The sequence below is a fragment of the Onychostoma macrolepis genome, chromosome 13 (assembly GCF_012432095.1).
Source record: "Onychostoma macrolepis isolate SWU-2019 chromosome 13, ASM1243209v1, whole genome shotgun sequence".
In the NCBI taxonomy this organism is placed as follows: Eukaryota; Metazoa; Chordata; class Actinopteri; order Cypriniformes; family Cyprinidae; genus Onychostoma; species Onychostoma macrolepis.
This window is the reverse complement of record NC_081167.1, coordinates 15,038,142-15,050,514: the sequence shown is the minus strand read 5'-3', so window position 1 is coordinate 15,050,514 and position 12,373 is coordinate 15,038,142. Positions and strand designations below refer to the sequence as shown.

The following is a 12,373-nucleotide window of genomic DNA, read 5'->3' as shown; positions in this document are numbered from 1 at the left end:
ATATTTAATTCTAAAATTCTTAATTTAATTTAAATTCAAAGAGAACGTAATATTTGTTGCAATTTTTTATTAAACAAAACTTTATAAATTCACAAAAAAATAGATAAAACACACACAAAACACTTACATGGATAAAACTGTATTGAATTTAAAAATTATGCAACATGAGGTAGGAATTAATTGAGTAAAGAAACTCATGAGTGTAATTATGCACTAGGGCCTGTCAGCACTTTATTATTAAACTTTGCATCTTTTATTAAAACAAAATAAAAGGTGTCTATAGTCATCTGAAGCTTATGTATACAATTTCCCTAAAATTTTCTTCAAGTAAAAGTTTCACAGCATTGTCTTTGATGTTCACTATGGATCAGAAGAGGTTTTTGTTTTCATCACAAGTGGATTCCAGGTAGTGCCTCATGGGCAGCAGCAGGCAGCTGGAAGATGTGAGTTAAATTAAGGAGAATTTCAAAAGCTCTGTTTTACAAAAAAAAAGTAATAATTTATAATTTATTACTGATTTTATTAACTAATTTCAATTACAGAGTGATAAAAAGTCCCTGAATGAACCTGCAATAAGATTCTCATACATAAACACAGTTGTAAAGGATATCATATCTTCCTTTTGAAGGTGGCAGAGAAGTTTCTCTAGCGGTGCGTACCGGCGAAGGGTGGGCGCTGAGCCCAGCATGAGGAGCTTGTGTTTGGCTCTAGTGATGGCCACATTTAGCCTGCGCCAGTCTTGGAGCAACTCACCCAGCTGTAAAATGATTTTACACATAAGAATAATGAAATAATCGAGCACATAATGGCCCATGCATCATATACTCGATCACTGCAATGAACAGTTAATTGGCTTAAATGTTAAATATTTAGTTTGTTTAAATTCAGGGGGGAAGGTCACTTACGTTGCCTTCAGGGTTGCTTCGAACAAAGGACACAATGATGACGCTCTTGTCACGTCCTTGGTATTTGTCCACAGTGTTGACTTCCAGAGCTTTAAAGGCATCTCCCTGCAGCAGACTGGAGATGGCTTTTAGCTGTTGTCGATATGGAGCAATGACCCCAATATCAGACGCTCTGCATCCAGCCTACAACACATTTAAAATTAAATATAATTTCAAGTACTACAGGAGAAAAAAAAAAAAAAAATCTGTGTGTTTCACAACAAATGGTATGTTCGGACCTTGAGCAGCAGAGTGACAAGGGCTTGTACCAATATGGCTTCCATGTGGTTGCTGATACCACTTTTCTCCACCGTCTCAGGGGCGGGAACCTGAAGAAAGGTACAGTACATAATGATAAAATGTACGAAAAACAAATTTAGAATTGAGATGAAGGCTAAGAAAAAAAGGAAGTCAGACTGACCTCGGAGGTGTCCAGGAAACAGACAGGACTATTGGGCTCCAGTGCAGCCTGGACCCAAGCGCTGTACTGCGGCTGACACACAAACAGGTCCAGCTCCTTCTCAACCTGAGCTCTACCAGGCAGCTGCAGCACTGCGCTTGCCGTCCTCTCAGAGCCACACTCCAGTCGGCCTTCATACATCAGAGCATTGCTCAGGGACATGATCGCACTGCAGGATGGAAAATAGCAAGTGTAAGAGCTGCTTGTGAATATTCTCAAAAATCACCTATTAGTATACCACATAGTTCTTAATGCCCATTTAAGAGAAATTTAATATTAAAAGGATAGTTCACCTTAAAATTAAAATTATGTCGTTCCAAACCTGTAAGACCTTTGTTCATTTTTGAAACACAAAAGATAAGTTATTTTTGATGAAATCTGAGAGCTTTCTGACCCCGCATAGATGGCAACGCAACTACCACGTTCAAGGCCCAGAAGGACATGGATGTAATTGTCCATGTGACATCAGTGGTTCAACTGTAATTTTATGAAGTTAATTCATTTCTTTACACACGAAAATACTTTTTGTGTGTAAAGAAAACAAAAATAATGACTTCATTCAACTATTCTTCTCTTCCGTGTCAGCCTCCGCCGCGCATTCACAAGAGTACCACGCATGCATGTGGTGCTGCTGATGCTGGAGCTGGCGTACTGATGTAGAACCCGGAAGCGCTGAAGCTTGTTTTAAATTAGAGGAATGCACACGCATGCGTTGTGGTACTGTTGTGAACGTGTGTCGAAGTCTGACACAGAAGAAAAGAAATTGTTGAATAAAGCTGTTTTGTTTTCTTTGCTCATAAAAGGAATTCTAATAGCTTCATAAAATTACGGTTGAACCACCGATGTCCTTACTATGTCTCAGGACCTTGAACATGGTAGTTGCGTTGCTGTCTATGGAGGGTCAGACAGCTCTTGGATTTCATTAAAAATATCTTAATTTGTGTTCCAAATATCGGAGGTCTTACAGGTTTGGAACAACATGAGGGTGAGTAATTAATGACAGAATTTTCATTTTCGGGTGAACTATCCCTTTAAAGATTTAGTCCAAATTTTTAACTCCTTATATCAAATTAGACTTATATATTGTTTTTTATTTCCATTTAACAATCTTAGTCTGAATGTCTGACTGGTGTAACTCCCACCTGTTCATTCGGTACTGCACATTCAGCTGAACAACTGCATCACTATGGTGCTCCAGACGTTTGAACAAACTCTCATCCATGCCCAGTGTTCTGAGTAAAAATTAGAGCAATGGAGAAAAGAAAAAAACAACAACTTTATGGGATGAGCTATAATAATATCATGATAGTGTAACTGCTGTATTCAGAGGCTCAACGTGACAATCTTTCAAAAAGTTCTGAATGAGTAGAAGTGTACTACCTGGCTTCAGCATTCTGTACAATCGGAGGAAGTTGCTGGTGGTCTCCCACCAGGACAAAGCGCTGGGCATAGAACAGCGGACCTAAACATACAGGTTGACTGATCTGAGATGCCTCATCCACGATGCAGAAGTCAAAGCGTCTACGGCTGAATATTGGATGCTTTACACCCATACAGGTGGTGGCCACAATCAGCTACAAAGAAAATGGGGTAAGCTTTACAAAACAATTTGGATTTTTAAAATGTAGAGCAATCAATCAGAGTTTGAACATTATCACTTAAATGTCATATTCGTTATGGTTCAAAAGTTTGGGGTCAGAAAGAAATCAAAATTTTTATGATCAAAAGTGACAGTAAATATTTCTGTAACCAAAACAAAACTTTTGGATATTAAGCAGCACAATATTTCAACATTAATAATAAGAAATGATTCTTAAGCATCAAATCAGCATATTGGAATTACTTCTGATGGATCACGTGACACTGAAGACTGCAGTAATGACTGCTGAAAATGTAGCTTTGACATCACAAGAATAAAAACGTTATAAAATACATATTATTTTAAATTGTAACAGTATTTCACAATATTACTGTTTTACTGCATTTTAGATTAAATATATGGTGAGCATAAGAAACTAATTTCAAAAAGCATTAAAGACTCAAAAACTTTTGAATAACTGCATTTCTTTTAATAAACTCTAATAATAATAATTAATATCTTAATTATTTTATATGATTAAATATTTTAATGTCTTACTTCTTTGTTATACAGTTGTTCCAGCTCTTCTAGTGTTTGGATGCCTTTGGCCCGACATGACTCCTCTGTGAAGGGCAGGATGTCATGGTGCACCTTTTGTGAACGACCCAGTCGCAGGAAGCCAATCTTAAACCTCTTTAGTTTCAGGAGGATGTTGTCCACAGCAGAGTGGGTGTAGCTAGTCAGAAGTACACTGAAGCCACAAGCATGGAGTATACGCACCTGCAAAAAATAAATGTCAGATTAATATTCCTTTGTATACAGAAACCAGTAGCAAAAACAATTTCACTCCACAGGTCAGAAAGAGGGTAAAAAAATGTAAATGCAAACAAAATTATGACATGAAACAATACAGTTGTATAAACTCAACTGGTTTTCAAAATTCATTAGTTCTTACCAGTGTACAGATGGTGGTAGTTTTCCCAGTACCTGGCATTCCCACAATAAGTGTGTAATCTTTGGATAGTAGCACTTTTTTCATGGCTTGTTTCTGGGGTTTGTTGAGCCCTAAAAGGCAACATGGTTAAAACTCATCAAGTATGAACAGAGAAGTTCTGTTATTCAAAGAACACATCAAGGGCATGTTTTAAAGCAACTCACTGCAGAAAGAGTGACATTATGGTTCAATGTTATCAGGAGAAGGCAGCATTTGAACACACCTTTCAGAATGTTGGCCACAGTGTCCTTGGCGTCTCGTGGCAAAACACTGCTGAGGCTGTCAATGAACTGGGGAGGCCTGAATTCCACAATCAACTTCCTCAGTCTTTCACTGCAGAAAAATATACATTTTATCAACACTATCAGCAAGACATTTAAAGTAAAAGGAACAAACAGAAAATTATGATCAGACCTGGTTGGAGTGTTTTCCATTAACATAGACAGGTTTCCTAAATGGGTGCTAAGACCGCCTACACCTTCATCCTGGTCCAGTCGGAAAACTGTGTTTGAGGAATACTTAAAAATGTTTCTGGAAATGATATGAATGTGGAATTAAGCTTTGATGTACCCTTGAACATTTCAGATTCAGTAATATTAAATAGCATTATGAAAAGCATCTGCAAGAGACTTACTTGTCCAAAGAGCAAGTCACTCCACTGACAGTTATTTCTGTGACATATCCTGTGGCAAGGCCTATAAGCAACGAGTCCTGATCACTGACCACAATCCTGTCACCCACTATCAGCCCAGTGAGAGTCTGATCGCCCTCCTTCCTCACAAAGCTGTGCTTATATACACCTTCAGACAGGATGCTGACATCTCCAGCTAACTGCATGTTACCCGCGCAGCCACCACTTTTCTCCCTGAGAATGAACAACATAAGAACAGTGATGCAACAGAGACATTCATTAAGGCCAAAAGCATTCAATTAATTCAGACAAACACTGTTAATCTTTTATTTATTTAGGCTTTTTACATATACTATAAAGTAAACACGTCTCTTCAAAATTCATGTAAAAATAGCTTGTTTTGTATGGTTCTGATTATCTCTTTATTTTTGGTGAAACTGTCTCACAATGGAGGGACGAAAATATCTAGACATTACGAATATCGTCATTTGTGTTTCGAAGTTGAACAAAAGTCTTCGGAATGGGTTTGGAATGACATGAGGGGGAGTAAATGATGGGTGAATAACACAATTTACAGTAAAAGTCATATTTTATAAAACACCCACCTCTGCTGGGCAGTCTGAAGCCAGATATTGCGCCGACCTCCTTTGTTCTCCATGGTGAGAGCCTCCAGCGTGCAGAGCAGCAGCCAGTGGTTGAAGTACTGGAGGTGCACATGGCTGAGGTGCTCGCTCTCCGACTGCACAAAGGCCTGTGGATCTTCACTGTGGAAGTTCCCCACAGAAGCTCTCTCAACAGCTCTATACAAAATGGTGCATTTCAGCTGAAGCTCAATGGAATTACAAAACTCTGTTTGAAGTTGTAATGGAAGATGCTGCATGGAGAAAAAAAAAAAACAGTACCTGTTGTAAACTGCACAGTTCCTTTTCTGAGGACAGTACTTGCATGTCTGCTGGTCAGATACAATGGCAGGCAATAGGGCCATTTGACTTCTTCCATCCACCTTAGTAAGGTTGTTTCCGATGTGATGGGCCAATGAGTTTCTTATTTTAATCAGCTCTGTGATAGCAAAAAAAATATTAATCAGTACAGTCATAAGCAGGATGTAAGCCTATCAGAGATTTCAACATTACTCGGTCAATTACAAGTCAATTGGCTCTTGTTTGCAACATTTGTTTTTAAACTACAAGATTCAAAGCAATAGTTTCACCCAACAATGTAAATTCTGTCATTACTCACCCTCATGACACTCCCAACCCATAAGCCCATTGCATTCATTTTTGACACACAAGTGAAGATAAGATAATGCCGAGTTCACACTGCATGATTTTCAAAGTCATTGGATCACCGTTGTTTTCACACTGCACGACTATCTGGGATAGCATTCAGTTGCTGCTGTGTTCACATTGCATGTTAGATCGGCGACAAGAGGTTACACACTGCATGAGTATACAATAGGAAGAATCGCCGACGTCAACTCTGTCTGATCCACAAACTACAGCCAAACGCACGTGACGTGAGAATAACACAAGACCATGCTGATATTATGGTCTGTAAAGTCCTCCACGAACACACAATAATGAACAAATATGACTTTCTTGTTAACAACATACTTAAGCTGGGAAAATTTTATATAGCCTACACAAATCTAATAGGCTACTTGAAAGTGAAACAAACGTTTTGTGCATTTTATAATGAATTTATTTCTTATAGCCTACAAAAGCCCTCAAAGTGATAATGCAAAATCTGTTAAATCTTCTGTCCTTTATAGAAGAATATTATTTACAGGAAAAACCCTAACCCCATTTTATTAATTTTAATTTTTTTTTTATATTATATATATATATATATATATATATATATATATATATATATATATATATATATATATGTGTGTGTGTGTGTGTGTGTGTAAGCTATATATAGGCTATATATAGCCTATATATTTTCTTGTACCTGTTCTGTATATTCTAATGCAAAAATGTACTGATATTGCCACGTTGTTTATATTGCTTGATAAAAAGAAATTTAAAAAAGTCCTCCCCGAACGTCCCGCTGCCCTGCATCTTGCTCTCTCATTGGCTGTAGGTCATCGCTGATGTATGTTTCAGTCAGAACTCATTTTACACAGCAGGATTTTCACTCGCCCACAGGTCCAGATATTTAGCATGCCAAATATTTCACGGTCGGCGATTCTCTCAGATTGAGTCTTTGATAATTCACACTACTTGATTGTCACTCGCGTGAACGAGCACCGATTTGTCATCAAAACCTGTCGGCGACTGAAAAATCGGGCTAAAATCGTGCAGTGTAAATTTGGCATAAGGGATTTTGTTCTCTCTGCAGTCAACTACTTCAAAAGTTTCATGCATCAAAATTTTCAGAAAGACATCCGTAAAAGTAATCCATATGAATCAAGCAGTTTGATCCAAGTCTTCTGATGCTGAGCAGATTTAGTTTAGGTTTTTAAATCGCAACAATAAACAATGAGCATTGTGCTTTGAGGACAGAAATCACTCAGGTTCCATTAAAATAGCTTAACTTGTGTTTTGGAGATATATGAACTGAATGACTTCAGGGTGAGCAAATGATGACAGAATTTCGCTTTTGGTGAACTATACATTTAAAAAACCAAAACAAACCAACCTCTCCTGTCCATGTGGTTGCCCACAACAGGATGTAGACTGCCAGTCTTCAAGTAGACAAGGAAACCTGCCTCTGGATCACAACGTCTAGCTGAGCTCATCAAAGTGTACAGAATAACCTTAAAAAAAAAATCAAGTCAAATAATAAGCAATATTCAGTAGTGACATAAATAGTAATATTTTAACATGTGACATGTCTACACAGTTGCCTTTTGTACCTGACTGCGATGCTCAATGGAGTTGGACTCCTTGCCGGTTTTCAGCTCCAGTGGCACAATCCTCTCTGTGGGCTTTCTGCCTCTCCGATGAATCCTAACTCTAGCTGTGACATCTATCTTCCCCTTCAGGCCAAAACGTGGACACCAGATGTTCTCCTCGATGTCCGCAAAATCTGTGACTGTCACGCTACAGGTGGCATCTTGCTTGCTCAGAGCCCCGTCACTAGGGCTGATGGCAAATAACCACACAAACCATTACATTTATTCGTAATATTAAAACCGAACCCACTATGTTCTCAATCTTTTAAAATAAATAAATAAATACACTCACAGTTTGAGAGTGAGCTGCTTTTGTCCAGCCTGTGGTGAAGTGTGGAGGTAGTGTTTTGACCACTCAGATAAAGAGGGAAGATATTCTTCTACTTCCTGTTTCATGTCAGCCTGGGTCAGCTTTAGACTATACCTAATTAAAGTAAGTAAAAATCAAGCACAGTCTTTTTAAGGCACACAATAGAGATCTTTACTGTTGTTGTCAAACACTGTATTTCAGGTCTAAGAAAACTACAAAAACAAACAAACAAACAAAAAAAAACAGAAAACTATGTAAAAACAGTAATTTATAAAGATGGTACAACTTATATGCCTCTAAAGGTGGAGATGTTACAAGATAACTCTTACATTTGTCTGAGGTAGTTGGGGTTTCTTAGGGCCCCTGCAGCAAATGTCTGTATCCTCTCTAGGGAGAAATCTGAGGACATGGCTGCTTTTTGGAAGATATCATGAACTATGGTACCATTTAACATCTGCTTAGATCCACCATCAAATGCCTGTATAAAACCCACACAAACTATTTCATTATTTTAAGCACCACAATTTTGACACAAGAATAATTAAGAACACGGAAAGGTTTGCATCATCCACTGTTGTAAACATTAATATGAGCAGTATACACTGTACATTCTGCATTTGATAACTACTGGATATTGATATTTAATTGTGCATGCTCATTAACATGCTGCGAAATATAATCTAGTAAATCTGAGAATGAATATTAATTTCCCATACCGTACAATATAATATATTACTACTCAAAAGTTTGGTCAGTAAGATTTTTTTAATCTTATGCTCACCAAGGCTGCATTTATTTCAAAAATACCATGGAAACAGCAATATTGTGAAATATTGGTACATTTTAAAATAACCACTTTCTATTTGAATATATGTTAAAATGTAATGTATTTCTTTGACAGCAAAGCTGAATTTTCTTGGTGCTCAACAAATATTTCTTATTACGATCAATGATCAATGTAAACGGTGCCGCTTAATATTTTTGTTGAAACATAGTATTTTTTCCCAGGATTCTTTGATGAATAGAAAGTTCTAGAAAGACATTATAAATGTCTTTACTGTTATTTTTGACCAACTGAATAACTGAAAAAATAAAAATAAAATAATAATAATAATTTGCTGACCCCAAAAACTTTGAACGACGGTGCAACTGAACTCTAACCCCCGTTGATCCACTTCCTCATATATTATTAACTCTTCTCTCCTACCTCACATCTGCCTTATTTGCACTACTGAATGTAAATTTTTATTACAGTAACAACTGTTTACTTTTGTATCTTGCACTACCATACCTAAATTGGACTATGCTCATTTGCACTGCCGACTGTTGTTTACATTATCAATGTTTACATTAACATTTTGCACCGTATGTCTAATTGTAATATGCAATCACTTCCACTGCACTTTTACACCTTGTTTATAGTAATAGCCATCTGTATATTTATTCACTATACATATTCACCTGTAAATTCTGTTTATATTAATAACCATCTTTCTATATATATTTATACATATATTCAGTACATATCCTTGTCCTGCACTTATTCAACCATTGTATATCCTGCACTTGCTGCTATTGCACTTCTGGTTAGACCTAAACTGCATTTCGTTGCCCTGTGTAATGACAATACTTGTGTAATGACAATAAAGTTGAATCTAATCTAATCTAATCTAATATGCTTTATGCTTGAGGCACAACATTAAATTTCCACACCTTAAACATCTCTCCCAGCACCCCTCGCCTCATGCAGCGAATACTGCTGGCAATGCTGGTCCCCGATATCAGCAGGTCAGGCAGCAGAACCAGGAAACCAGAGTCTCTATCAATCGTCCACAAGCCAGAAACACACCTCCCTTCCAAATGAACGATGTCCCCAACAGCAACCGAAGTACTCTCCCTTTAGAAAAGAGGTTGGAAAGTTCAAAACAAAAAGACAATCAGAAAGAAAGAACTCTTAAAAGTTTTTTTCATATGCCAAGTAACATTTTGTACCAGCCATCTTTGAGAATACAGGTCTCTCTGGACTGTGTCGTCTTGGAGCAGGTGATGGTTAAGTGCTTCTCCGTGCAACTTCGTGATGAGGTGATATCCCGTACATCCAGTACCCAGTATCGGTTATGAACACCAGAGGCCAGTATAACATGCTCTGGTATACATTTGTTTTTTCTAAAATTCAAAGAAACCAGTTTTAACACAAAAATCACCATACTATCAAATATTACTAAAGCTCACTTATGTGCACATAAATAGATTGGATAAAACATTCATACTCATGACTGAACTTCTTGGGTTTTGACGCCTCCGATTTTTGCTCCATGCCATCATCAAACCTATCGTCTATCAGATCAGTAAAATCATCTTCAAATGGGACTGGCAAAGTTTTTCCATCAGCAATTTTGTCTTTCGCTTGCAGATCAGCAGTATTCAAGGGTCTCTTCTTAGTAACTGGACAGTTGAGAAAAGTCTCTTTGTCTTCAGTAGATCCATTTTGTATCCATGAACTATATGACATCACAAGATCAAAGTCATTCGTTCCAGAAACCGTACTCATGTCCGGCTTCAGGTTTACACCAAGTGAATTTTCTTTTTCACTTGTATTAAAGCTCAGATGTTGAGAGGATTTTTTTGAGGGTTTTGAGAAACCATTTGTTTTTCTATTCATTGTCACACAAGACCCAGTTGTCAATCGGCTACTCTCAAAACTGACAGACTCAGCTTTCATTTTTTTCTCAGGACTCTTTGAAAATGCATTTGGATTGGCCCCTGGAGAGCTTGCATCACAATCAGGTAGTTTCTGAACTTGCATGGTCCTGGACCGTTTGGCACTCTGGATGTTCTCTGAGCTGTGCAACAACCTCTTCACAGAGCCAGAGTGACTCAGGCCATTCTTAAGCTCAAAAGTTTCCTCTGGCTCTGGACTGCTGTTTTTCTGTGGCTGCATCAGCTTACGTGCCATCAGGCTTGGTTTACCCCTGACACCTTTAGAATGTAGGTCACGGGAGACAGGTGAGCGGTTCTCATATGAAGTGTCTGAAGGGTTCTCACTCCTCAGACTGTCAGGCGTCTCTGGAACAGCAAAAGGGGTTGGAGAGCAGGGGACATTTTTATCCTCCACAAAACCAGTCTTCAATGAAACGGGGAATCTTGTGATCCCAGCTGCAATTTTTTTAGGTGACTTTGGTGAAACCTGATAAAACATAAAGGTGATGTTATGGTGTGAGGTATGATGTCAACCTTATTTTTAACATAAGAGCAGGTGGCGATTACTTTAACATGCAAGGTACTGATTACTTTTTAAATTGAATTTCAAAAAGACAAAAAATTAAGAAGGTTCCAAAGACTTACTGAACAACATAAATCAATATAAGGATCAGGAGTAACTAACTACATAAAAAATTAATTTAATTACAATTAAAGGGCATCACAAACATATATTAAATGTTTGGGACAATAGACCAATTTGGAGTAGCTGTCACAGTTATGCCACTTGCATCTGCATGGCGCATAGTGGTGGCAGAAAAACACTGGCAACAAGTGAAGGGAAACGGATAAAACTCACGGAATAAAATTAAAAAATATATATTTTTGTACCTTTGGATGTCAGAATCAGAATGCAAATTTTTATAGAATCATGTCATCAAAGATGCCATTTGAAGCTGAACACAGACGTTTTGAAATTACGAGAATAAAGGCAGAATTTTGAAATATGAACTCAAATTTACCTTTATTTTATTCCATGGCTTCCATAGACTGCTAACTTACTTGAAAACTGTAATTTTCTGCCACCAGATAGGCTCTGCCCACAAAAACCATCGTTCATATATCATATATCTATATATCATATATCTATATATCTATATATATATATATATATATAAAGGGGAATATACGACCACAAAACGTTAATTTTTTTAGGTGAACTATCCTTTTAAGAGCAACTTAAAGAGTTCACTTTCTTATCTTACCTTTGAGACAAAAAAGGCAGAAATATTTGACTGAACTCCAGTGACCATCTACAACAACAACCAAAAGTTAGTTAGTACACTTTCACAGCTGATAACATTTACATCTTCATAGTAAGATGAGGATGAATAACAAAGCATCAGAGATGAATATGAAATAAGTTACTTACGGAAGATTTTCTGGATTTACACTTAATCATCGTGGACCGTAAGTAAGTAAATAAATAAATAAATAATATTCGGAGAATCCAATAACATAAAGCAGCTCTACTGATATCAAATCTTAAAAACCCCTCACATCACTGTGACAACTGCATATAAAGATAGCCACCGCTTTCAAACGTAATTCGTCCAGAAGCAGATATTCTCCAGTTGCTACGGTCATCCAAACGGTTCTCACATATGCTTTCACAGAAAATTAAAAATAGCAGATTTCTTGCGTAAACAACTCTTGCTGCATCCCTGCAAAGTAAACACTGCGATCTCAAAATTCCCGCGTACATCAAACACATCAAAGCGAACATTTCCTCGTTTTTTGTCTGCTGCATTCACATCGCCATTATCGATACACTGCCACCTAGCGTCAGTGAG

The 12,373-nt window shown here is 37.4% G+C and overlaps 1 protein-coding gene across 1 annotated transcript; it reads right to left on the bottom strand.

Annotated features, from left to right (window-relative positions):
* Nucleotides 1-67: 67 nt before the first annotated feature.
* On the bottom strand, nucleotides 68-12,283 carry dna2 (DNA replication helicase/nuclease 2). The gene is made up of 23 exons (XM_058796933.1): nucleotides 11,953-12,283; nucleotides 11,786-11,833; nucleotides 10,091-11,007; nucleotides 9,813-9,986; nucleotides 9,534-9,717; nucleotides 8,150-8,298; nucleotides 7,803-7,934; nucleotides 7,472-7,700; nucleotides 7,255-7,372; nucleotides 5,511-5,667; nucleotides 5,214-5,408; nucleotides 4,612-4,842; nucleotides 4,392-4,508; nucleotides 4,201-4,310; nucleotides 3,939-4,048; nucleotides 3,542-3,763; nucleotides 2,785-2,978; nucleotides 2,547-2,636; nucleotides 1,366-1,573; nucleotides 1,184-1,273; nucleotides 906-1,088; nucleotides 611-757; nucleotides 68-443 (listed from the first exon to the last, which is right to left on the bottom strand). Exons 1-23 carry the CDS (start codon nucleotides 11,980-11,982, stop codon nucleotides 390-392), a joined length of 4,089 nt encoding a protein of 1,362 aa, XP_058652916.1. The 5' UTR covers nucleotides 11,983-12,283; the 3' UTR covers nucleotides 68-389.
* Between the last annotated feature and the right edge of the window lie 90 nt (nucleotides 12,284-12,373).